The sequence below is a fragment of the Doryrhamphus excisus genome, linkage group LG22 (assembly GCF_037039965.1).
Source record: "Doryrhamphus excisus strain RoL-2023G ecotype Guam linkage group LG22, RoL_Dexc_Guam_v1.1, whole genome shotgun sequence".
NCBI classification, from domain to species: Eukaryota; Metazoa; Chordata; class Actinopteri; order Syngnathiformes; family Syngnathidae; genus Doryrhamphus; species Doryrhamphus excisus.
The window spans coordinates 11,382,694-11,409,011 of NC_136378.1; the positions used below are offsets into that span (position 1 = coordinate 11,382,694).

At 41.5% G+C, this 26,318-nt stretch overlaps 3 protein-coding genes across 10 annotated transcripts in view; 1 reads left to right on the forward strand and 2 right to left on the reverse strand.

Moving 5' to 3' along the window:
• The window catches only part of LOC131110136 (connector enhancer of kinase suppressor of ras 2), a 68,663-nt gene that overhangs the window by 2,158 nt on the left and 40,187 nt on the right, over nucleotides 1-26,318 (forward strand). For 4 of the 7 annotated variants that reach the window (XM_058062883.2, XM_078788333.1, XM_058062886.2 and 1 more), the window contains exons 1-3: nucleotides 20,108-20,269; nucleotides 20,645-20,782; nucleotides 23,278-23,356. In XM_058062883.2, the coding sequence (XP_057918866.1) occupies nucleotides 23,293-23,356 (64 nt within the window). In that variant the 5' untranslated portion in view covers nucleotides 20,108-20,269; nucleotides 20,645-20,782; nucleotides 23,278-23,292. Of the gene's footprint in view, nucleotides 1-18,646; nucleotides 18,836-20,107; nucleotides 20,270-20,644; nucleotides 20,783-23,277; nucleotides 23,357-26,318 lie in introns of those variants that run through there. The other 3 variants (XM_078788334.1, XM_078788335.1, XM_058062885.2) reach the window with 3 other exon arrangements.
• On the reverse strand, nucleotides 484-14,179 carry rps6kal (ribosomal protein S6 kinase a, like). 2 transcript variants are annotated; one of them, XM_058062888.2, is made up of 22 exons: nucleotides 13,865-14,179; nucleotides 11,849-11,908; nucleotides 11,646-11,762; nucleotides 11,493-11,574; nucleotides 11,330-11,410; nucleotides 10,167-10,246; nucleotides 9,459-9,565; nucleotides 9,134-9,171; nucleotides 8,084-8,226; nucleotides 7,817-7,887; nucleotides 7,387-7,475; nucleotides 7,117-7,181; nucleotides 6,657-6,759; nucleotides 6,383-6,507; nucleotides 5,794-5,916; nucleotides 4,565-4,654; nucleotides 4,308-4,466; nucleotides 4,066-4,227; nucleotides 3,691-3,767; nucleotides 3,443-3,560; nucleotides 2,871-3,011; nucleotides 484-1,989 (listed from the first exon to the last, which is right to left on the reverse strand). In XM_058062888.2, the coding sequence occupies exons 1-22, from the start codon at nucleotides 13,889-13,891 to the stop codon at nucleotides 1,864-1,866; spliced, it is 2,184 nt and encodes a 727-aa protein (XP_057918871.2). In that variant the 5' UTR covers nucleotides 13,892-14,179; the 3' UTR covers nucleotides 484-1,863. The 2 variants fall into 2 exon arrangements, with proteins under 2 accessions (XP_057918871.2, XP_057918873.2); XM_058062890.2 differs by lacking the exons at nucleotides 11,646-11,762; nucleotides 11,849-11,908; nucleotides 13,865-14,179 and having other exon boundaries at nucleotides 9,459-9,575; nucleotides 11,493-11,561.
• On the reverse strand, nucleotides 15,089-20,678 carry hdx (highly divergent homeobox). The gene is made up of 11 exons (XM_058062887.2): nucleotides 20,521-20,678; nucleotides 19,428-19,573; nucleotides 19,003-19,149; nucleotides 17,778-18,908; nucleotides 17,649-17,699; nucleotides 17,059-17,205; nucleotides 16,734-16,923; nucleotides 16,582-16,658; nucleotides 15,817-15,915; nucleotides 15,607-15,729; nucleotides 15,089-15,523 (listed from the first exon to the last, which is right to left on the reverse strand). The coding sequence occupies exons 2-11, from the start codon at nucleotides 19,497-19,499 to the stop codon at nucleotides 15,272-15,274; spliced, it is 2,289 nt and encodes a 762-aa protein (XP_057918870.2). The 5' UTR covers nucleotides 19,500-19,573; nucleotides 20,521-20,678; the 3' UTR covers nucleotides 15,089-15,271.

The window sequence follows — 26,318 nt, forward strand, 5'->3', positions numbered from 1 at the left end:
CCTGTTTTCCCTGGGAACCTCCTGTATTTTGCCCTTATTTACCGTCACTATTTAAATAGTTTACTGCAATTTTTCTGTAATATAGGTAAAAAAAAAAATCCTTTCTGATTTTACACCGCTCAGGAGGGGCTGAGAGCAGAGCCGCTTCTCCTTCAGATCGAGAGGAGCCAGTTGAGGTGGCTCGGGCATCTAGTCCGGATGCCTCCCTGGTGGGGTTTTCTGGGCATGCCCAGTTGGGAAAAGGCCCTGTGAGAGGCCTACTGAGACTGAGCTGACCCCGCGACCCGGACCCAGATCAGTGGAGGAAAATTTAATTTAATTTACCCCAAAATGCCCCTTCTTTGAAATGCAAACATCAGAGATGTATGGTGGTCCTGTCTCAGTATTTGAGCTACGTCAAGATTGTTGCACTTTTATCATTTTTGACTTCCTGTTTTCAGGTTGTTGTTAATCATGTGAGGCGAAGTAGGTGAGGTCACTGAATGCATGTCAATAATGATCTTTAATGTCAATATATACAGAACTTGAAAGAAAAATAGAATCTTAAAAATCAAATGAAATAAATACAATATTATACAATTTCCACAATGTCTTTTGAAAGAGATATCTATGGAAATATTTTTTGATTCAGCCTCTCTGGTTGGAAGGGGTGTATCTCCTTCCTCCCCAGAGAAATCCCTACAGCTCCCACACATGCTCTTCATCGTCCATATTTTCACGGTATATACTATAATATATAATATATACACTCAATTGCAAATGTATTAGGTACACATAGATCAAACAAAAATAAATAAATATTGTATTCTATATGAAGATTATAGTTTTTATGATCAGTTGACTTTTTAGTTGGAAAAGTCAAATGTTTACTTTACTGCTGACATTTTGTCTATTCTATCAGTGAATTTTAATTCTAAATGAAGCATTAAAATAAATCCCAACCTCTAGTAAAGGCCTCCTGAAGGGAAGCATCGGTCCACTGTGCGAGTTTCATCCAGGCATACCTAATAAATGAGCAAGTAATATGTATATGTGCAATCTAGTACTTCTGTTTTCTTCACCACATTGTTTCACATTCATTACAGACATTACCTTTTGTCCACCTGCAGCCTTTTTTTGTTTAGCTCTTTAGATACACCCTTAGCATCACAAACATGAATTAAAGGTTAAAGAAATACAGCATCTGTCCATGCATGCATTTATGTCGCCAAAAGTGCTGGAAGATGATTTTGTTCCTTAAGATTTATCTCCGTCTCAAGAAGAATCGTTTTGTTTGGTTTAGACTTTTGAGTAACGAAACAGTCTGTGGCTGTCCCTCAGTAATCATCATCTTGCCAGCACTCTCTCATGTAAACCTTTGCTTTCATATTTTGGAGAAAAGAAGAGAGCAAACACAATCAAGGAAGGAGAAAGAACCGAGGTGGGGAGGATGACAGAACATAGATGAAGAGCAGTGGGGGGCAGGGCGTGGGCACAGTTTACCGAAGCAGCTCTGTATCAGCCAATCACAGTGAAGGAGAACATCAGCTGGTGCATTTCTTCCAAAGGAAGAAAGAATGAAAGGCGAAGAGGGCAAGTGCATATGAAAGCTGTGGAAATAAATACAAGTCTGTCTCCCCAGCAGTAACAGATACAGGATTCTAGTCTTGCTTTTGAGCAAACGTCTTCGCTTTTCAGCCTCATCAAGTGGGCATGTGTATGGAGGTGTGTATGAGTGTGTGTGTGCATCAAATAAATACATTAAAAAGGGAGACAGTAGCTTTGACTGGCCAGGACATCTGTCTGTGTATGGGAGTGAGGTCAAAATGGTAGAGCACGCTCCCCTGTGTGTGTGTGTGTGTGTGTGTGTGTGTGCGTGCGTGTCTACATGTCCGTCGAGGTGAGTTTCTTCATGCTGCGTCTCTGCGCTAAACTTGATGCGGCCACAGGTTCCAGCACGGGCTGGCTTGTCTTCTGGCTCAGTGCTGAATAAGTGGCAGCCATGGCTCCCTATACAGATTCAAATATATTAGATAGTGGTTTCAACCTGAATACTGTAGATGTACTCTGACACTTCATGCCACAAATACACATCTTGTCAAAGTAAAAACAAAAGGCGCCAAATTGATGAAGTCCAAGTTTTGTTGACCCTCAAAAACTGAGACAATGTTGATATTGTGAAAACTCTTTCACACAATATTGTGTAGTTCCTGCAAAGCAATTACTGCTAAGCTTTCTGACTGAGAGACAAATAATTCCTGAAGGTTAAAAAAATGAATATAATGGATCCCTGCACAGTTGAAATTTGGCCCCAACATTTTTTTTCCACCAAAAACAGGCTCATTCACCACATGTTAGTAATAATTTAACAGTGATACCAGTTAAGTGTACAGCATAAATGTACCACTGCTACTCCTTGTAAATGTAAGAATAAGGAATAAGATCTCGACACGCATGGAGGACGTACGAAACAAAGTGAACGAGCATTGGCCACACTAATTATGTATGTGGGGTGCACGTGTGGCGCACTACCCACATAGGAGACTGCAAATATGAAACATTTTGGACATTTTTGCCTAAGCCGCATGCCACAGGCTCCCTCTATGTTTTTCTTTGCACGTAGAACGACCATAGGAGCCATTGTGACCTAGGCTTTAGAAAGTGCATACGTTTTTACATGTTCATGTCTTTATGCTTCAATGATAAATATTTTCTCATCAAGCGTTAATGTACTGTACATCATGTCTCTGATTCCATCTGTCCATTGATCATCTTACATTATCATTCAGTCGTGAGTACGTATACTGTAATGTACTGTTCATATAAATGGTAAAGAGATGAGAAGTATAATCAAATTATGAAAGGGACTAGTGAGAAGGATTCCCCCTCACCTTGACGAGGTGTGGTGCATCATGGCGTGTGAGCTGGAAGTGTGGCAGTGTATCTCTGCAGGTAATCCAGGAATGCTTTAGAACCTGCTCTGCCGTGTATCGCTGGTGAGGGTCGACATGGAGCATATGGGACAGAAGGTCCTAAAAAGTGCAAGCACATTAAGTTGGTGAGAAGATAAATATATTTCCACTCAACAAGCATTAAGTCTTATTTTGATTCATTCAGTTTGCTTCTATTGTGCAAGAGGGATTAATCACACATCTATGTCCATGAATGAGTGACTGCATGGATTATTGTCATTAAGAATTGTTTATCATTAAGAACTGGAGTGACTACATTGCAGTCATTCTGTGTGAGTATGTTGTTATTTTAATGTGCTTTTAGAATAGGGAAGAGATTATATCAAAGGAAAAGTGCAAGCTCTTTGTGAGACACAATCTTTATGTGAGACATGAACACATACGTATTTCTCTTTTCGTTCTAATGTTATAAAAACAGAGACAACTGATTACTTATCAGTATAATGGGAAAAACTTATTCTACCTTTTAAAGCCTTCTGGAAAAATGTTACCTTTGAGGTGTCTGACACAGTATCCCAGTTACCGCCTGTCAAAGAAAACTTTCCAGAGCCTATTCGAAGTAGAATCTCCTCTGGTGTGTCGTTTGGCCCATTTGCAAACGGAGTATACCTGTCATAGGGAAGATGAATAGTTGACATGCTAAAAATTATATTTGGTGATATAGCTGCATTGTTAACAGAACCTAAAAGTGTGGTTGATAAGAACAAATGAAGTAAAACCACATTTCCTGTTCTCTTACCCGGCCAACATTGTATATAATAGAACTCCAAGACTCCATATATCACAGGCTGCATCATAACCTTGCCGCATTAGTACCTGAACATAAACATATAAAAAGATAAATTACATTATTATTTAAAATATGCAATGTAGTATTCTACAGTGGTCACTAGGCATCAGTAATGTTATCTTATTATGTCTACTATATTGGGCAATAGGGGGTGACTCTCGGGGTGTTATTGCTTTTCAAGGTGGTTAACAGGTTTTCTATGCTACAAAAACATTCAGTTTCTACATAATGACCCGAAGTCCTGCATCATACCTTATGACCTATCCAATTAGACTATAGCATGGAGATCCTAAGTGGTATACCCACGAGCCATTTCTCTCTCACCTCTGGTGCCACAAAGTTTGCAGTGTAACATGGTGTTAGGAGTAGACCATTGCCCCCTCGAAGCTGCTTTGCAAAACCAAAGTCGCAGATCCTGATTGAGTCCGGATTCCCAGAGTCATCCATATAAAGGATGTTGCTGGGCTTTAAGTCTCTGTGTACCACCTAAACAGGACGAGCAGTTAAAGTTGGAGAATGTCTGAGCTTCGCTTATGCTTGTGCGCTACTAATGTGTGTTATCTCACCCCTTGACAATGGAGGTAGTCAACAGTCTTGGTGATGGTGTATAGCACAGCGCTGGCCTCTCGCTCTGAGAAAAACTTCTGCCTCAGGATCTTGTCCAACAGTTCTCCCCCCTTCATCAGTTCCGTCACCAGGTATATATACCTGCCCTCATCATACACCTGACCCATTTACAAGACAACTATGTGTCAGCATGTTTGACAAGCACTTCCAAACACAGCATGATCAAATGCTCATAAACAAATGATACCATACTGACATCTTTCAGAGTGATGATGTTTGGATGCTGCCCGTATCTCATTAGGATTTCAATCTCCTCAGATGGATCCCTTTTACTTTTGTCTATAATCTGTGACACAGGAAAACACACAGACATGTAGTTTGCATCTTATCAGTTGGAGCTGCTATGAATAGCTGTACTGCCCTCTGCTGGATAGCTAGCATCACTCAACAGCTGTACCACTAACGCTCAAAAGCACGACATAAACCAAGATTGAACATATTCTTGAGAATAAGACATATAAAGGTTTTTTTCTGTTTTTGCCTAGATACTGCCATAAAAACACAAAATCCTTGCAACAACAGCAGACAAAATAGCGGAAGGACAGATTTCTACATCAGAAATATGTAGACGCAATTGTTTTGCAACATATTGCGTCATTGGTTGCTAGGTAACCTCATAACCTTTTGAGCAAAGGGATTGGCAAGCCATTTATATACTATATATAACAAACCTCCCTTTTGCAGTGCTTTGAGTATCAGTAAACCTCACAGATGCAGGATGCTGAATTCTTGGCAGGGTGTTCAGCGAAGCCTGGCAATCAGTTTCTTAATGGTTACTACAGTAATCCCTCGTTTATCACGGTTAACTGATTCTATATTCGATCGTGATAAGTACATTTCCACCCCTGATCTAAGTCCAAGGGATGGATTGTAAGGGAAGTTTATAAAAATGGACATCAGTTCCAGACAGTAGATGCCCTACATGAAGCCATCTTCTCCACCTGAGCAACATTCCACTAACCTCCTGGAAACTCTGGCATCAAGCATACCCAAACCAATTTTCGGGTGATTAACAAGGATGGTACAGCTACTCATTGCTCATTGTAATTTTTTGGACATTTTATTTTTTTATGCTATTGTGGCATAAAATGGCATAAAACTTGCAATGTGGCAAGGAACTGTATATTAGATGATCACATCTAGAGTAGCTGATGTATCTTAGCTGCCAATCTGTCACTAGCTACCACGGTCTTGTGCTTTAGCACAGCTATGAAATACAAACAGGTGACAGCTCAAACAGTGGTGTTAATGAGAACATGCGAATGAAAAGGCAGTGAATGTTACCGCTACATTCGGTGTACAAAACTCCAGACAGAAAATGAAATACATGTTAAGATGTAATCATTTCATCAAAGTTGGTTGCTTTAGACCAAGAATTATTTATTTTTAGCGGTACAGGTACAGTAGTAAACGATGACGGGTTACCTTAACAGCATAGTCCATGGCAGAGACTCGGTGTACACAGCGTTTACAAATGGAGTAAGAGCCGACTCCTATGTCCTCCTGCAGCTCGTATAAATCAGAAAACTTGGCGGACCCGCCGTGCATCTGTAAAGGGAGGGGGGGGGCACAAAAACATGACCTATGACTTTCCTTGATGGGTGGAATAAATATACTTACAAGACTGTAAGTCAAACTTTATTGCATAGTTTGGCTGGTCATGTGAGTTATAGTCAGGCGCGATGTCTATATCAAAATATATATACACTTTTAAAATGTTCTGCTTTTAGGTTAATGTGAGGTTGTGGGTGGGTTGTTGGCGACACCTACTGGCCACAATAATTCCTTGCATTGCGCTTGTGATGCAGTTAGGCAAACAAATTGATACAGAGCATACTGGACACAGATTTATTCACTTTTTTAACATAATAGCCGCCCTGTAAATACTACAGTATGGGACGATAAAGTCTCACCAGTGTATTTCATAATTAAGATTTTAATTAACATTCATGGTGGTCTTCAACTTTGGACACATTTATGTAGATGTGAGGTGGGGGAGATTGAGTAGTTTCACCTGAACTATTGGGAGTATACTGAGGAGCGGAGAACTCTTGTTTTCATCCATCGGCGTTGGAGCAACAAAACTGAAGCCTTTGAAGAGCTGGTGGGCGTTCGCACTGGGAGGGATACCTGGGGAGTCTAAACACACAAAGATTCTGCATAATACAGGACTACGAATATACTATACAAGCACCTGCTAAATTATGTAGTGACAGGTATAAATCCTCAGCAGGAACGTTTTTACGATAACCAGCTTGCACTGAACACAAGTGTTAGTATATATTTACCTTTAGGCGTTTTTGCAGTGAACTCTGGGTCGAAGCAGAAAGTGTCATCTGGTTTACCTGCTGCAGGCTTGAATGGGGGTTGTAGCTCTCTCCTGTACAGTTTCTGAGGATGGGCGTATTTTATTGTTTTAGATCTCAGGGATCAAACCCTTCCACAGGCTGTTTGTAATGTATGAACATATGTGAAAGAAAGAACAACACCCCTCCTCACTGAACGCCCTCCCATTTCTCTACAATAGTGTCCAGCCAATAGAAGCCTGCTGGCTGTTGAACACTCACGCAGTGCTATTAGTGCACACGCAGCCAGAACTGGCCATCTGCCCAGACAAGCACATACAAAAAGTGTTGGCACAGACAAAACCGACAGGCAAGAAGCTACAGAGATACGTGTGTATGTGAGGGCCTGTGAAAAATGAGGAATTATGTGTGTGTGTGTGTGTGTGTGAGAGAGTGTGCCTACATTCCAGTCGATGGTGGAGAAGAAAGCGTGCCGTTTGATCTCTTCCACACCGTCGGGTCCGGCCCCTTAAGACACAGATCACACAATTTCAGTAAACCTGGCAAAATGAAAGTGTACCTCTTTAAAACGGATCAACACTCTCACATGTTGTTCTCTCTATGGTGTTTAGTATGTGTTTGAATTGAATGCCAAGCGGTTAACAAGATCACGGTTTGAACAAGCAGACGTCCACCCTTAGGAGGACCACCATTAAACTGCAACTTTACTTACCTAGTCTGTTCGTTGGGTTACGCTTAAACAGCATCCTCAGCAAACTCTGGGCTTCCAGACTAAGGAACTGTGGCATTCCTAATTTTGCTCTAGAAAGAAAAAAAGAGAAACAAATTATTTCCTGTTGGCTTACTTTTTACACTACTTTACACACATGTATACTCTGACAACATTTATTATTCATCTGCCTTTGAAATGACAACTTGGCCAAACATGCCCTCCCGTGCTTGCTGAAGTGCATCTGCAATATCGGTAGTGTTTAGGCTCTGTCTCCATCATCAACCTGTTTTGTGTTTGAGAAATTGTGGCCTGACTTTTAGACATTCAGGAGCAACAAAACCACCACTAAAGCTGTGTTAGGAACAAATTAAGTTGTGTTATCTTATCTCATCTCAGTTCCAATAAGGTGCTGTATTACTGCGCAACTCACTTGAGAATCATGTTCATGGTCTCATTGCGGTCTTTCCCTTGGAATGGTAACGTCCCCGTTAGCATCTCAAACTGCAAACAATTGAGGAATCATAAGCAGAAGAATCCACTCAGTACAACTGAGGCATGCATTTTCTTGCCAAAAGGGCTTACATTAACATTAGCTGTGTTCATCATAGATAATTTAGTATTTATTATGGAAATACAGGGTGTGGTCTTGGGGCTGACATGGAACCACCATATATACTCTGAAGCAGAGGTGCCATACCATCAGTACTCCCAGAGACCACCAGTCGGCACTCTGTGTGTGTCCTCTCCTGTTGACCACCTCAGGGGCCATATACTCCACCGTACCACAGAAAGAATAAGCCTTCTTATCAGCATCCACCGACTCTTTGCTCAGGCCAAAGTCTGTACACAATGACATCCAATTAGGTCACATTTGGACAAACAAAAATGTGACGGGCACATCCAGAAGCTGCAAGACAGATAAAAGCAAACACATAAAAGTGTGGGTTGTGATTGTTTCCTTCCATGAGCTTTTTCCATTTAGGAAATCCAAAGCACTATATAACATTTAAAAACAAAATTTTCCACAAACTTATATATTTAATGCGTCTTCAAGTAAACCCCACAAACTAATTTCAGATTACAGTTGTTTGTTTATGACGACTGACAACTGTATTAGAATAATATATAACAGTGTCCTTTATTGTCACTATACACATCAGCTAAGTGATTAATATGTAAGTGTGAATATGTACAAAACTGAATAAAATGACATTGTAATGTTATACTGTAAATGTAAATACAGGTGGTCATCAGGTCATGGCGTTCCGAGGTTTCGGCGTTTGACAACATACATGCTCCTATAAATCAATGAAAAACTGTATGGACTCGCTCAAGAACTAGTTTCCGCATTTGCAGCAGATAAATATGTGCTGCACATTGCAAGGATGCAGTGTGTAATTGTCTCACACACCATGGATGAATACAGGGTGTGGTTCATTTCTCTTTGCTCCTATGGAAGCGGCAGTGTTAATAGTGCTGTCAAGCAATTAAAAAAAAATTGAGAGATTAAGTATGATCTGTAATTAATCATCTTTAACCTTGCCTAAAAACTGCTGTGAAAAGCACACACCTTAAGGTATTTTCATTTAAATTCATTCAACTTTGTTCTGTGTACAGTTTGACTTACACAAAAACAGAACTTACATCACAGTGTGGGAAGGGAACGCGTACATAACCCGAACACCACCTGTATAGTAGTATTACCAGAGCAGGATTTAATATTATACTATAAGATGTATAAACATACCTGTTAACTTTACATGTCCAGCTTCATCAAGTAAGATACTAAAAAAGAGCAAAATGTCCATGATGGAAAGTTTTTAATACAACCTTATTACAACTTACTATGGTAATTAACTAGGAGTAATCATTTTCTCTTTAAAAAGACAAGAGGCAAAGGCAAAAAAGAGGTTCAAGCTTCAAGTCTACACTATAGAAACTTCTCCATGTTGTTTTACACACAGTAATTATTTATGAAGCAACAAAAAAATTGTTAGGTTGTGTGAATTTCTGGATTAAAGGGATATGGATTTGAGTATGAAAGTTCGCAAGGTGAAAACAAGGTCTCATACTTCTCTGGCTTGAGATCTCTGTAAACTATGCCCAAGTTGTGCAGATGGTCGAGGGCCAGGGCCAGCTCTGCAAGGTAGAATTTCACATCTTCCTCTGTAAACATAACCTGTACAGAACTGGACAGATTTACTCTCTGAACTCAGAGGAGGGCAATTCAGTAGCAAGCTAAGACATCAGTAACTACAAACATAAAGGGGGAAAAAAAAGTACCGTTGTCACAGTGTGATCATTTCAAGGTAATGCAATTCTGCATGCTGTTGATTTCACATTGCCAGCAGCTATTGCTTTGTGTCTCAGATATGCTTTCAACAAAAGATCTATCAAGAGAACTGTTGTATATTACTTGAGTTCCCATTGTGAAACATCTTTGAAAACAACATATCAGGGCTACAAAGAGACAAGTAGTTAATACTGTGAAAACTGAAAGAACTCGTTTTTCCATGAGGAATTCCCATCATAATGATTAAATGTGAACATAAATAAAAGAGACATATCGCCTATGCCTACAAGAAATATTTAAAATATCACTGAATATTAAATGTACACCTGTTCCACCTGTGATCTTAACAATTCCTCTAGGTTTTAAGAACATTCATCTTTCACTCGTAAAAGAAACACAAGATCTGCAAAGTGCTTTTCAGACGAATAAGAACAGATCAGAGGGCTACTAATACAATGAGATGTAAAACAACAGGACATACTATTACCTCTTTGGATAAGCGAGTGAATACATCCCCTCCCCTGAGAAAGTCCAGTATTAAATACAGTTTCCCTTCAGTCTGAAAGGCTGCAGAGGCAAGAAAACAGTGGATTTTAAAGAATTTACTCTATAGAAGACTGATGAAATCAAAAAAACAAACTGTTGCAGCAAAGTGGAGGCCATGAATTGTAACAAAGCAGCATCCAGAGCCAGAGTGAACATGAACTTTTGGCAAACTGTTCTGAACTGGCAAGGCTCCAATTAAGGTTACACTTTATAAGGTTACCTGCAAAAGCCTGTGGTTTGGCAATCAAGTCTGGTGCTTTTGTGTCACATTACAACATCTGAATGAGTTTCTGGATGCCTTATATTTGTATTTTTACATTTATTTAAGTAAAAAAAAAAGCCATAATATTTGATTAAATATGCATTTCCCCCCTAATAGGCCATATGCAACCACAAACTCACATGATTTAATATAGTTTTGAAAAGACGTGATAGAATGAGGCCGGAAAATTTGATTCATAAAGTGGCAAGTCACGACTATACTCAGTAATCAAATACAAGTGGTCACGAAAGGTGAAGTATCCGTCACAGGAGTGGAAATCACCCACAACATGGGGGGTGTGCATTACCCCTGCTGTGAGAAGCGAGGTGTGTAAGTGTGCAGACCAGCCATTGACTAGCGGGAGTTATGATTAGGCATGCACTGGTATTATATCCTTAAGCAAAAATATCTCGGTTTCATGGTATCACAGTTCAGTATTATAGTATAATTACAGCTCTAAAATATGTAATTTTGACGTCTCATTATTGAAAAGAAGAGGGGGAAAAAAACAAAATACTTTCTGTTGAACAGTCATTGTTAAACAATAAAACAGAACTTGATAGACCTGGGATGCAAGTATTTAAAACAAATAAAAAGTGGCAATTATTTCTAAATAAATAAGAAATAAAATGCAGTTCTTAATAGAGTCTATTGTGGCTAATACTGCAACTAAAGTCACAACATATGTGTCATTGACAATTATGCAAAATGAACAATGATATGATGAAATACTGGTGTTTCAGATCATTGCATGATGATACATATAATCACATTTCTGTGAGCTACAATTAATTAAACCTATTTGCATACAGTACTTGCCATGTGATTTTCCATTCTCTTACCGTAGTGCAATTTCACTATGAAGGGATGATTGACCTCCACCAAGATGTCTCTTTCCATCTTAGTGCGAACTCTGTCCCTGACTGGTAAACAACACAGGCGGAGTGACGGTTTAAAGTCAACAATAACAACGTGTGCTACGGGATTTGAGAAAAGTCATCTTACCTTTCAATGATGCCTTTTTTAGAACTTTCATTGCATATAACTGACTGGCATCTGGGCCAACAATTTTTCTTACTAGAAATACCTGGGACAGCACAAGTAATTAAGTAAGGTGAGCACAGAGAAAGGCAAATTTTGTTTGCTGTGTGTTCTTACTTTGCCAAAAGAACCCTGACCCAAGACTTTCAACAGCTCAAACTGCGAAGGGTCTGCTTTCTCGCAGCCCTCTTTCACATGGTGAGTGATAGGAATCTCTTTGTAAGTCCCGTCATCCTAGAGACACAAACACACACACACACACACACACACACAAGTGAGCCAAATACACAGAGATGCTACATGCACGAGTCATTACTTACACAGTGTGTATAACACTCTCCCTCCTCCATGGGCTCATCCATGATCTGATGTCCATTGACCTGCAGCCACAACAACAAGTGATAAAAAAAAATTACATCACAGCAATCAGAGAAAAAGCAAAAACTCAAGGAACGTGTGTGCATGCAAGCTTTCAGCTGAACAGAACTGCAGCTTCTGCACGCCCACGTGAATGATGAACAAATCATCAGATGAAAATGATGAGTCACAATGCAATAACAGAGCACTTTCGCCACCATGTAGTTTTATTTGTTGACAAACAGTATGGAATCCATGCTCGACTTCCTATGCAATAGCACCGGTCCCGTGTTATTAGCCATCTGACTTAATCTCCAATCACAGCGGGCACAGCGTGTTTGTTCAGAATAACGTCATGATCTTGGGTAACTTGGTTTATTGCAGCAGATCACCTTCATAATGATGAGTTTATTAATGACCCCTTTGTTAGTCTCAGCAAAGCAGAAGTAATAGCAGAAAGGGCAGTCAAATGCATACAAATATATATTTATGTGCATGTAAATCAGTATAACAGCACATAGGTCTGCAAATTTCAATTAAGAGGTGCGCTTACTGCTTTCAGTCTGGTGTGTTTGTGTGTGTTGAATTCCATCAAGCCTCTGAAGAGAGGGGATGAGTCATAGCACTACGCAAGCCCACTCAGTGGGTGGAGCCACTGACATATACTCACTCACATCCACAGAACAGAGGCCAACAAATCACTTTCCAATATGGTTGAACTGCACCAAATGAACAGCATCAACCTTTATAATCTACAAGATGTAAAGTCCAAAGCAAGATTTTACATGCTGTCTTCTGGCCACATTGGGATGTCTATCATGTAATATTCTGGCTATTAACACATGCATCTTCACTCCCACCTCTATGGCTCATCACAGCTTGGAGTGCAGCCTACACTTGCACTGCAGGCCTTTTTTCTGTCATTCTACAAACATGCAACGGATCATTTCAGCAACACTTAATGCCCTTTATAACAAGGCTTTGTTTAACCGTCTTGCACTGTCAAAAACGGATGTAAAGTAGATTAAAAGGGTAGTCCAGTTTACACGGCTAATCTAAATGTTTACTTCAGTGCTTCAGTTATCGGTAGGCTGTCAAGGTGCCCCATTCCATTGACTTTGGAGCAGTGTTTAGTAGTAAGATATGCATAACTATTCACCACGTCAAAAGGCCGTCATATGTTTCCGTCTCAAAACTATATACATATATATAAAGAGACAGAGAGAGAGAGAGATATGTCCTTGGCTTTACAACCATGGACTGCTGCAGATACAATATGAATGTGATGTCATGTCTGGTTACTTGTAAAGGAAAAGACTGAATATCAATTTGAATGTGCACGAAATGGTGGAAAGTGCACAAGACATGGTTTTAATGACACTTTATGGTAATAATGTAACTATTGAGAGCTGCTAAATAATGGGTTATTGTACACAGGAAGTTTAAATGCAAAGGCATCACTCATTTCACTTGTAAAGCCTGCACTATGTTGTGTATGAACTCCCTGAATAGGTTTTGCTGCCCGGTAAACACATAAAAACACTCTACCAGTTATTTTTCATGGAAACAACGAAGAAGAAAAAGTTACCAGCTCACGAGCTGTCATAACAAAACTAACTACATGCTAATGCTACATGTGCTAAGCTAGCACAGCAGCAAACTCCTCTTGAAAAGTATAAATGGCAACAAAAGCCAAAAGCAAACTGTGCGTTCGTATATGAACAGTCTGTAGTAATTATGGGATGCTAGAAGGTTTCAGGACCCCGACTGTTCAGTTTTTCAATAGATATGCCCAGACAGTGCAATAAAAATAAACATCTAACCAGCTGTTAGCATTAGCTAGCGGGTTAGCATGCATCGCGATGCGCCGCAGGTCGTGACGCGAGTTTAACGTAACCTTTCACCGGGACAAGCTCCCTCCACTGGGCGACGCAAGCCAAAAAACAACCTTGCGCAAAGCAAAAAAGGTAGAAACCCACCTCACTACGAACGCAGTTTATCTCCATGTTGTGCCAAGATTCCGGTCTAAATCTAAGGCATCGTAGTCCACCTAGACCCCTGCTCCAAAGTGCATGATTCCCCCACTGTGGAATCCCGGCTGCTCAGTAGAAAACTGCGTGGCCGTGAACCACTCTCCGGGTGGGATTGGGTGTCGGAAAGGGATGATATGGTGTTAATAACGGGACCATGCGCTCTGCAACAGCACCGCTACCCCGCCATAGATGCGAATATGGCGGCTACTGTGGTACCTGGTCAGTGAATGAGTTTGTTGACGTATTTATGACGCAACTGAGTTAAGGATTTCCCCCGTCCTCTACAAAGCGGCGGCGCTCGTAAGCAATAAGGACAGCATTTGGGGAAAAAGACGAGTTCATTTTCATGATTGACGAAATATAAATGAACGGATCCCACGGGCTTCCAGTTGTCATCAACCATAGTCGATTCCAAGAGTTAAAGCTGAAGCCCGTCTGTATCTTGTTCTGTAGGAAATAAGAGGCTTAAAGCTCAGCCACTTTCACTCCAGCTGTTTATCTCCCACCATCAGCAAAGGCATGGTATCTTTTTGTTTATGCACTTATGAACACATCATGGCTACATATATTCTATTTATTCCTGGAGAATAAATGACCAGTACTGTATTTTTGGATGCTTGTAATCTGACCACTGCTTTGGACATTCAAGAATGAGAACAGCCTACAATAAGGAGGGTCGCGGGCGTGCTGGAGCCTATCCCAGCTGTCTTCGGGCGAGAGGCAGGGTACACCCTGGACTGGTCGCCAGCCAATCACAGGGCACAAATAGAAAAACAACCATTCACACCACCCTACCAATAATTCCGAATAAAAATTTCAAAAAATGACTTAGTAGTGAGTAGTTGCGCCATTATTGTTATTCACCTTGGACATTGGTTTGGACATGCTTCATTGATCGGCCCATTTCACTTTAATGGTTGTTTGCAAAAAAATGTTTTGCGACTCCTTTTCATTTATTCTTTTTGCATTTTAAAGCGCTACTTAGAACCTTAAATCCAACAGTGCGAAATATACATTTTTGCAAAGTTTCAACTGGTCTTAAAATTTTGACCAGGAATGTATATCATATACACAATGACACAAATATCAAATTAAGTTCGCCTAAAGAGGTTACACTGCATTTATACTGCTTCCTGAAACTTCATCCACACAAGGGTACAAACACATTTTTCACATTTCTTTTTATTATTTTATACATATATTGTCCAGACTGGACAACAGCAAGACACTACACCATAAAAAATGAATTGTTAGCCCAACAGTAGTGAAGCTTCAATTCACAGGCACTGGGCGCGGAGCATGTTTGTGGTGATGGACAGTGTGGCACAAGTTGATGTACTGGATATGAAACAGTCACTCTTGTTCTTGCATTTGCTCCTCTGATACAGAGGACTCAGAAACTTTAATAGGAACGTGTTCTTCAAAGTGGACCAGTGGGACGTCTTCGCTCGCTAGTGCATGTACAGCATAGCCTGTTGTATCAGTTGTCAAGGTGATGTTGTAGTTGGATGACCTGTCTTCTGACACAACATCAGGCAGAGCTCCTCTGTCCATTGTCATGTCACACACCTGATCCCATGGCGGAGGTAGACTGGCAATGAGTTCCTGAACACACGTGGGCACTACAATTAATAACACATTTCAAAATGGTCAGATTGAAAACTCAACTACATATACTGTTTGTTTACCTGCTGTTTCTCCACATCATTACTTCTGACGGCACTCAACAGCCTCTTTGTGAAGCTTACAAGCTCCTGGTATTTTTGTTTTTGGTTCTCTAGCTCATTCTCTAAGAACTGCACTTCTTCATGCTGCAATATTTTCAAAAAAAGAGTGTAAAAGTTAGTTTAACTGAGCAAAATGATTAGACAGGAATCTGTGGGAGTCTGTGTCCTCGCCTTGAATTCAAGCAAGCTTTGCATTTGCTCTAGATTTGAGGCCACTATTTCACCCTCATCATAATCATCCTCTTCATCCTCATCAATGACTTCGACCTTCTGTAAAGAAAACAGTTTAACAGTTTTTAAACCATTTTGTAAATGGAAATATAAACAAACGCCCATACATGAAAGGTGCTTTAAATGTAGAAAACAGATTTGTGAAAAACACACATTTATTAATGCTTTGTTGCATCTAAATTCCCATGTAATATTGACAAAATCTGTAATTAGTAAGATAATCAGAACAGATTCACTACCAATGTTACCTTTTGTGATTCATAAAACATCCATCCATTTTCTATACCGCTTATCCTCATGGGCCATGGGGGTATGCTGGAGCCTATCCCAGCTGACTTTGTGTGAGAGGCAGGGTATACCATGGACTGGTCACCAGCCAAATGACCTAATGGCACAAAATGATGGGTCTTCCCACAAATCAATATTTATTTTGACAAAATCTCCAAATGCTGTTATTCAAATACTGTATAATGTATAAAGACTTTTTCCTGCATCAATGATTGCTGAGAAATGTTTACTGTAGAAAGGAATCATCTGACATCATCGCCGCCCATTCATCCTTTGTAAAAAAGGCCAACAAGTGAAACCAACTAATTCAGCAGACCTACTAGACACCATTAATAACAAAGCCACAGTATATAATAGTTATTGGACATGAAACGTGGCGAGAGTCAACTCTAGAATCAAATAAATATTGAATCGTACCACATTGTCAGCCAGCGGTGCAACATTGGTCACATCTGCTTCATCTTCTTCCCGATGGAGTGAGTCAATGTTGCTATCTGCAAGTGAGAGCAGTACTTTACTACTAAGCCACACAGTTCAAATAAAGATACGTTTTGCATCAGTGGCCTCACCTTCAGAGAGGCTGAGGCCATCGTTCAAGTCATCTCCAAGTTCAGGTGTTCTGAGCGGATCGTCGTTAGGGCTAATCGCCACTGGAGAGTCACTCCCCGGGGAGCTTGTGAATTCAGCAGGTCCGCCTTTAGGTGGTGGTATTTCAATATTCATCAGGCGGCACTTCCTTCGTCTGTTGCTGATCCAGGTCTGACAGCCAGAGAGCACAAAAGACAAAATGGTATGAGTGTTGCAGAACAATATGGGGGACCCATACATTAAATATGAAATATCTCTGAAATTAATAACCAGAATAAAAGATACATTTACAATGAGGGTTTTTACCTTCACTATTTCAGTGTCTACATTGAGCTGGTTTGCTGCAGCAGTAATCTTTTCCCTGCATACTGAGCCTAGACTGGTCATTCCCCTTTCCCAGTAGCGCTTCAGTTGAATGAGATCCTCATCACTGAATTGTGTTCGATCCTGCAACTGAACACACGACATGCACACTGACGCAAAGCAACATCTGGTTTAAGTAATCAGGTAGTGATATCACAACTCAGGAAATGTAGAGAACTGTGACGCATATATCAGGTCAGTTGAGTCAACAACTGTCTGGTACAGTAATGAGATCACCATTTTATGAAACCGACAAATGATGTGCATGCATAGTTCATCAAACAACTGTATGAAGCGGTTTACTGATATGAGTAAGGGAGCAGAATAAATGATGTGTCATTTTAGGCTACACTTTGAACATATAAAGCCACAATAATATTATTTGTGAATTAATATTTCACAATAACTGAGCATTTCTATATGGCAACATTTTTGCCATACCCCCCAACTGAATTTCACTGAGTTTCACTAGCAGTGTACCTATTGTAGTGTATTTTGCACGCTTTGGTTAGATTTGGCACTTTGGGACTTACAGTTCTCTTTCTGGAGTTGCTGATAAACCAAGGAGCAGCACTGACTGAAGTCTGCAACCAAAGAAAAAGACAATCCAGACTCAAGGTTTCAATTCATTCAGATGGACTACTTAATTAGACCTCTCTAACCTGTGAGCTGGCTTCCCCAGTAAGTGAGGTCTGTGCGAGTGAGTAGCTTCCCTGATGAGACGAGTTGCTGTGAAGCGGTATGTTTTTGGAGCAGGCCGGGGTCAATGAGTGGCTTCCTTTTCCCAAAGACGTTGTCTGTTCCTGACTGGTGTTATTCTGAGAAGCCATATTTGCCAGTTCTTCTTCCCTTTGCCATTCATCTTCATCTGCAGTTTCCATGGCAATGGAGAAGTTATGACTGGTATCCAGAGTGTGGGAAACTGACCTCTTTAGCTCCTGGCATTTCAGAGTAGAACTAAGTCCAGGCTTAGTTCTACTGCCTTCTCCGCGGTCTGCTAAGGTGAACCCCTTCTGAATACAGGGTGTCTGCTCAGGGGTAGGAACAGAGTTTTGGACTGGGAGGGACAGCCGAGTCTTTTGTGGAACCGCGTGTGGTGGTTGGGGATTGGTGTCAGATCTGGGCTGAAGTTGAGTCTGGGACTGAGAGGAAGATGACCATGGGCGAGTCTGTGAAGTACCAAACGGCCGAGTCCAGCTAGGAGGTAGCCCTCCAGCTCCTGCTGTTGATGCTACATCCCGAAGGGATAGACTGGACTTCATGTCCCTTCCAGCAGCATAAACTAGAGATGCAGAAGCAGAGGTGAAGGTGGGATTCTGAGAAAGTGAAACTAACTTGGACTGAAGAGGTGACGAACTGGAGCTGGTTCTGCACTGCAAAGCCTGGCTGATCAAGGATGAAGCGGGGAGCGCGGAGAGCTCAGACTCAGACTGGGGCAGAGAGGCGGTGTGTTTTGGGCGTGAGCAAGGGCTGGAGTTGAGAGAATAGATACCAGTCAGTATGACGTCATTATTATTGTTTTTGTTGTTCCCACTGCGGGCAGGAGGTGGAGAGGAAGCAGAAGAAGATGGTGCCGAAAAAGAGGGGTAGGTGGATCCTGTAGGGAGAAGGTGACCACGATTCTGGATGTTGCGGGCGGCAGTGATTTCAGCAGGGAGCAGGGCTGCTGCTGACAGCCCAGGATGATTGGACAGCAGTCCCCCAGCCAGTCCATGACTAGGTAAAGGATGAGACAAGCCTCCATTCTGGTCTCCCTTGGAGGCAAGTTTCCGTCTTTTGTTACCAACCCATGTCTGCAGGGAGGAGAACAAGTGGTATTATGTACAAACATTCCAGAGGCTGAGATAAACTAATTCACTAGAAGGAAATTAATCACATTCTCCTTACCCGGACAACACTGAAGTCCAGTTTGGCCTCCTGAGCACATTGCAGTATTAGCTGGAAGCAAGCCTTGCTCTGATTGGTCATACCATTATCATAGTAACGCTCCAGGATCCTCTGCTGTTCGACTGTGAATACTGACCGCAGGTTCATCTAATACACAATCACAAAGATAAAATCAATGAAGTGTGATGTCATATTTTATTGGTATTGAATAGGAGTGGGCCCTTTAGTTAGAAATAGGTGGTCCATAGTAATGAAAACCATGTGTCATGTATATTATGAGTTGGTCAGACTGTCTTGCTTGGGCATAATCGGCTCTGGAGCTGTCATTGTTCATTGTAATCTTCAATTTTCCCTCATCATACCTTCACAAACACGAAGGTGAGACCATGTCAAACCCACATTTCAAAAAACGTAAATATACTCACAGTCTGAAGGCCCCGCCTTTGTGGCCATGAGTCCATGCTGCTACTGGATGGCAATGGAGCGGTCATGCTCATCACAGCGAAGGATCCATATTTTTATGTAGTTACCTCCCAGTTTCCCCTCATTCTGTCTCAGTGCACCGCACCCACTGTTGGGAGAAACAAAAGCAGATTACTTTGTTAAAAACTTTGGTCTGAATTCAAAAGTAGAAGGCATATTAATCAGAACTGTTATAAAATTCTGGCCTCTCTTGTGTTAGTATAGAGTATGTCTGGCTTATTCTGTCTACTTGCTGCATTTTCTTGCATGCATAGTTGTTTTGGTGGTTTGTGTATTTTTGGCCTTTGCATTTGTTTTTCTTATCTTGCAGTATTCAGGTGATTGCAGTATTTTTTTTGTAGCATCTTCCTGTTATATTTGTTTTATGGTGCTTGTGTGTTTTTAATTGTGAATAATTTGCTGCATGTTTACAAGTATGTGGTACATTGCAATCAACAATTTGACACAGTTTCCCTGATAACCAAACCAAGCAGTCAGTTATTTCAAATATGAAGCGTAAAATGGGGTATATATATGTCATAATAGACTCGAAACAGCACACGGATGTAGACGTTAAAAAAGATAGTGGGGAAAAAACCCAATAGAAACCAATGTGACAAACCCATCACATGGACTGCAGTATAACCAATAAGCATCCAGCGGCTTTATTTTGGCAGGCTCACTGCGCATGGCCAAAGTCGGCACAGGAAAACAGAACGGAGATAATTGGCAAAGACATTTGCAGGGATCGGGAAATAAACCTCCCACTCAGGAAGCGTGTACATCCACAAGTTAAACAGTCCCGGTAAGCGGTGCATCAGCATACTAGCTTTTAAACATAGTTAGCTTACAGGCCCGAGCGGCCATGTTTGTGCTAGCAGACGCTAGCTAGCATTAGCATAGCTTTCCCAAAAGGATAGCAACAGCTAAACTTTTCCTTTCAACCTGACATTCCCCGAGCCCTGCTAGAGCATTCCCGCAGACCCTTGGCTTCAAGCGGATAGCCGCACAAACCTGTCGGAAAACAACTAAATACGAGTGTAATCACGCCCATACTTGCTGTGACCAATTCAGGCGAAGCTTCAAAATCAAGCAGATTTCTTCCCCAGTACCCGTTGCTAGACAATGAAATCAGACTGTCCGATCATCAATTCTAATCATGATTGTGACGTGTTTGCAGACAGGAGCCAATGGGAGAGGGACATCATCGATGTGACTTCCGGAATGGGCTGAAAACTGAGCAGTGAGGCTCCGCCCACCATTGACTTTGTGTGGAGGGGAGCCTGAGGAAGGAGGTCACAAAGACGTGGAACAACATGTATGTTTTGATTCTTTTGTCAACTCCTTATATACAGATATTCTTAGAAATCACTGTTAAATATATGCTGCAGTTAAGTAAACTTTCAATTTTTAATATACAGTCCTAATCAATTAATTATATTGTCATTGTAATTATAATCAATCAATTATATGTTACTCTTTGGGATCAGTTGTTAATCCCGTTTAGTCTTGCTTTTCTTAAATACAATTTGATGTCTTTAAACTAAAAACAGCAAATTAAATAAAATTTGAAATCTATTACTGCCATTGTTGTTTGGACTGACATAAAACTCCACCGCAGAGGTGCTTCTGATGTTTTGCTCAATGATAGGACAGCTCTCAGTGTGACGGGCTGCATTCCAAAAACATGCATGTTAGGTTAATTGGCCGCTCTAAATAGTCCATAGGTAAGAACGTGAGTGTGAATGATTCTTTGTCGATATGCATGCTGCCATTGGCGACCAGTCCCTGGTGTATCCCGCCTTTCAAGTAGGTTTTAGAGGATCCTGTCTGCACCTCAAGCTCATCGTTAGAGTCTTCTTGTAAAACCATTACGTTTGTAGTCCATGAGCATGACTCCAGTTTGGAAGTTTGACCACCCGTCCTGGTGGTGTCAGCGGGATATACTCGCTATACTCCTGATCGAAATGTGAAGTCCAGTTGAAATATAGCAAGAAAGTACATTTTACATTGTTGGATCTTAAAGGCGTCGTTCAGATTTTTTGACATCAAGTTGTATGAATCTTCAACCGCACATATAAACGCTATGGAACACATACACGACAATGGACAAGTGGCAGCGTGCAGTGATATGACAAGAGAGAAAGTAACGCAGAGCGAGTTTGAGGACCGTTTTTTTCCGATGAGGCATTTTTTGGGATGCAAATGTATTACTCTTTTGAACACATATTGTTTTGAGAACCAAGAGCTTTACTTAAGTGGCCCCACCAAGCAACCGGAACTACTTTCCTCATCACTAACATCTGACCAGAACTCGGCTCACCGGGCGCAGTGGGGGTAAGTCACCGTTGATGCACTACGCTGCTGATGTGGATGTCGTACAACTTCATGTCCAACAATTAGAACTATGCCTTTAAGGAGGTTCTAAGAGAAGCTTCAAATGTAAAAAGTAGGGCTGTCAAAAATAACGTGTTAATGAAAACTGTAATTAATGTGATTAAAATATTAATCATTTGACAGTTCTAATAGAAAAATAAAAGTGAGACAAAAAAGGTTTTTAGTAAGCAGTATATTGCAAACCACCATTAAAGTGAAACGGCTGTTCATCAGCTGATCAAAAGTTTAAGACCACAGCTTTGAAAAGACAAAATATTGGGAAAAATGTGGATTCAATGTCAGGTATTGACACTGTTAACATCTCTTGATGGCAAAAAGCTTTCTCTCTTTGAACAAGATTGTATCGTTGATCTGCATAAGAGGCCTAAAAGGCACACTGCAAGAGGCCTTACTTATTTTACTTTTAGGGTTGGATGCAGTAAGACTTCTTAAAACGTTAACTCCTGAGGATTATGGAACAAAACAGTTAAGTGGAGCCAAAAGGTCATTCACTAGAGGATCCAATTGGCTGTCCGCAACAGGATGATCCTCGACCCAAATGAAGGTTGCTGCCGAATGTCTGCAGAATATTCTACAAGCCAATAATAAAAACGGGCTAGGGGCCATTAATGTCCCCTGGGCTGCACTTTGGACACCCCTACCTTAAGGTTGTTGAAGAGAATTGTGTAAATTGTGTGACACGTAAATAAGAGTTTGACAGCCCCCTTTGGACTGATGTGCGTGTTGGAACAGGTGACGCGTTAATACATGACGTCACCAGTGTTTCGGATGCACAGCAGGGGGCACTGTTTCTCGCAGGGGTGCAGACAACTGCTGCTGCTCTTGGAATTGAAACATTTGTCATGCACATGCAAGATATAGATACTTCAGTGGTTGATGCAAACTCCACGAGAAGACACTCGGCAGTATAAAATGTGCGTGCTGACTCCAATGCAGTTGATCACTTCTATACTTTATGTTTGTAATGATATGCTTAACCCCCCTTGACCCCTCCCTTAACGTGCATGCGTGTGCACAGTGGGGCGAGGGGGCAGCCGTGCACATTGGCTCAGTACGATGTGCGTTGCACCATTCCCCGTTTCATTGTGAGTGGTGGCCCTTGTGATGCTGCAGCGAGGCGGGCAGGGGAGGGGTCGCTCCCATCGAATCCCCTTCTCACTGCTCGCGAGCTACTGGCGGGAAGGCACGAGGAACGAGAGGGAGGGAGGCAAGCAAGCGGGGTGCGCGTGTGTGCGCGTGTCTCTGTGCGTGCGCGTAGATTGCACCACCGCATCCACTTCAGCGTTTCTGCAGGCGGCCATGCTCTGATGGAGGGAATAAAACCGACAACCGCGTCTTTGCTCTCCGAATTATCCAGCGCCGCGTCATTCCAGATGTGACTGACACGTCGTTTCACTCCTGTGCTGTTCAACGCAGAGAGGCTGTGACATCATGGCTTTGGTTATGGAACCTATAAGTAAATGGACGCCGAAGCAAGTACTGGACTGGATGAAAGGTAAGTTGGGATCCCATCTCTGCACCACCAGCGTCCGGACTTGTATGTGACCTGACTGAGGATGTTGATGGGGGGTGGGGGGGTGATAATGTAATGTGATGTGATGTGAGCGGGCCACGCACTTCATGCATGGAGCCTCCTCAAGACCTGAATGGGTATACAGTATATAAATGTGTGTTTCGTGTGTTGGTGCAGTGAGATGAATGTCCTCCAAAAGCGTACGTTGTCCCATGGTTTGCTTGAGAGCGGCAAACCTACAGGCTGCTTGTGATGATGGTGCTGATGCTGCGGATGGCGATAGCAGCATCATCAGTGAATGTGGAAGATCTGTCATCTGCTCACCGACACATGCTGGAATCTCGTATATCAGCGTGTTATGTGTGTGTTCATGGGATTAATGCTGCTCGCTGCATGACACCCCCTCACCCATCCCAAATCAAACCAAAAGCTAATACTCCACAAAGTTAGTCTATTAATCTGATTCAGCACCTCGGACAGCGCTTGGTTCATAAGGAAACCAAATGGCCCTCAAATAGTTCGTATGAATAAGTTGTCATTAATCATATGTGTGCGTGTGTGTGTGTGCATGCGAGATGGTAAAACGGGTGGGGGTGTATGGTGGTTATACTCACACGCTGATCAGCTAGGGAGCAGTGTGACACAAACTGTGGCGGCCCTATTCAGAGATAGGGAAGGGAGTAGATAGGGGGATGTCCGCAATCCTGTGTGATCAATCAGCTAGCTCAACAGTGTATTTGTGCATGTAGTGTAATCACATTTTTTTTAATGGGGGGTCACGATTCGGCAGAATGAAATACTGAGATGCTTGAGGAAACCCCCAGAGGACAAGGCAGGGAGGAAAATGGACCCTTAAGATGAAAGTCCCTGCTTTTGTAATTGGCTTCCTCTAAACTACATGCATGCCATTGAGCACTGTTGCTCCACAGCGAGAAGAGTCCAGGTGGTTTGAATCTGTGTTGCGTTTGCATGTTCATCCTGTTCTGTGTTTGGTTAATGAGGACTAATTGCTTGTAGGCGTGAATGTGAGTGTGAACGTCTTTTCTGTGTGTGTCTCCATGTGTGGCTGCTTCTCTGGTACACACAGACTGTCGATAACTGCATAGTTAAAATGTAAACAATATTGGTCAAGATGCATGTTTTCAGTTAAACGCCATGTTTTGTACACATTACACAGTTCTCGCTACATTTATACTGTGTTCAGTATTATGGTGCTGTAACCATGTTAAACATTTACCTATAGCAAATGTGCAATGGACAAATAAAGACAAATCTGAGTCTGAATAGTGCGGAACTCGGATTTAATCAAAAATGATTGGATAAACCCAGTCCAGGGTGTACCCTGCCTCTCGCCCAAAGACAGCTGGCATAGGCTCCAGCATTGCTGCATACAGAATTCACTTGAGAGCGATAAAAACATGACCTGGGTTGAATACACTGAAATAGACTGTTTTCACAGGAACAACGAATTCCAAAGAAATACAGCTGAATAGGTGCAGATTCTGGAAGAACGCTTTCTGTGCTGGTTGTCATGTGGAGCTGGTCTATAGGAGTCCACAACTCAATACAAAGGGCCGAAAAATGAGCATAATAGGTCCCCTTCAACATTTTGCTCTCTTCTAAACCCCAAACAGTTCTGCGTATTATTGACTTGAAAAATTGCAGGAATTTACATTCTGCACTGTTGGACCTTTAGGAGTTTTTAAGTAGAGCTTTGAAATGCCAAAAAGAAAAAATGGGACGAGACCAAAAAAAAAAGATGATGAACAGCCTATTGCTCACTCAAAAAAGATTTTGTTTCACTCCCTCTCAAAAATCGCCCCAAAAACATGTTTTCCTTGCTTTTTACTTTCAGCCTGTGGGGATTCATAGACTGGATGATGGGCAAAAATCCAAAAAAAGTACAGTTTTGCTTTAATCTGAACTCTTGCATCGTTTTCTTTTTCATGTGAATGCCCTTCATCTCTCTCACACAGAGTAATCTTGTACCACTTTTATGGAGCAAAGACACTGAGACCTCTTTTAGAAGAGCTTAGACATTTTCTCATCTGTAACACGATAAGACAGAATGTACACATCTATGACTCATGGGTTGCGGAAAAACAAAACAAACATCATTTCCAAATTCATCTTTAGACAAATTACCATTTCTACTATTTCTGTAATGGAGGGAGAGTTGGCCACCATTTGCCTCGCTCCCTGATGGCCAATAGCCTAAATATTGACTTTTTAATCACCACTATTTTGGATATATTTTTTAGCATAATGGAGAAAAGCAATTGGATCTTGTCCAGTGTAAATCCCCCAGGCACGGAATGGCTCAGTTGTTTGTTCCAGTAATAGAGCTTGCAAACATCTAAAACAGGCATCATCATAACACAGTGGAATCATATCATAGTCATATTCCTCCAAGTCATACAATTTGTAGTGCAACCAACATTTTCTGGAAAAATAAACAAATCAGCTCACTGAGTATCTTTGTAATTCCACTACTAATTTTAACTGGGAATTGGGTCTGGCTGTCAGCAGTACACTGTTAGCAATCCAATTAAGGCCTTACGGAAGATCTGGGTTAGAATCTCATCTTGGGTTCTCCCTGTGTGTGGGTTTTCTCCGGGTACTCAGGTTTCCTCCCACATTCCAAAAACATGCTAGGTTGATTGGCCACTCCAAATTGTCCATAGGTATGAATGTGAGTGTGAATGGTTGTTTGTCTATATGTGCCCTGTGATTGGCTGGCGACCGGTCCAGGGTGTACCCCGCCTCTCGCCAAAAGACCAACAACCACGACCCTATTGAGGATAAGAGCCACAGAAAAAGATGGATGGATTCGCCACGATTGAGTGGTCCGCTGGGGAAATACTTCCCCACGTTAATGCCCCTTCTCCTAATGATGACAGCATTTCATTCACATTGCGCCAGTTTCCGCAAAATGAGCAAAATT

Coding starts and splice junctions, on each gene's coding strand:
- hdx (XM_058062887.2), bottom strand. CDS start 19,499: ATGAGCATGACCGCTCCATTGCCATCCAGTAGCAGCATGGACTCATGG. Junction 17,700..17,777: donor CTGGGGAAGCCAGCTCACAG/GTTAGAGAGGTC, acceptor CTTTGGTTGCAG/ACTTCAGTCAGTGCTGCTCC. Junction 15,730..15,816: donor AAAGCTTGCTTGAATTCAAG/GCGAGGACACAG, acceptor AAAATATTGCAG/CATGAAGAAGTGCAGTTCTT.
- rps6kal (XM_058062888.2), bottom strand. CDS start 13,891: ATGGAGATAAACTGCGTTCGTAGTGAG. Junction 11,411..11,492: donor AAAAAAGGCATCATTGAAAG/GTAAGATGACTT, acceptor GTTGTTTACCAG/TCAGGGACAGAGTTCGCACT. Junction 7,888..8,083: donor GGTCTCTGGGAGTACTGATG/GTATGGCACCTC, acceptor AATTGTTTGCAG/TTTGAGATGCTAACGGGGAC.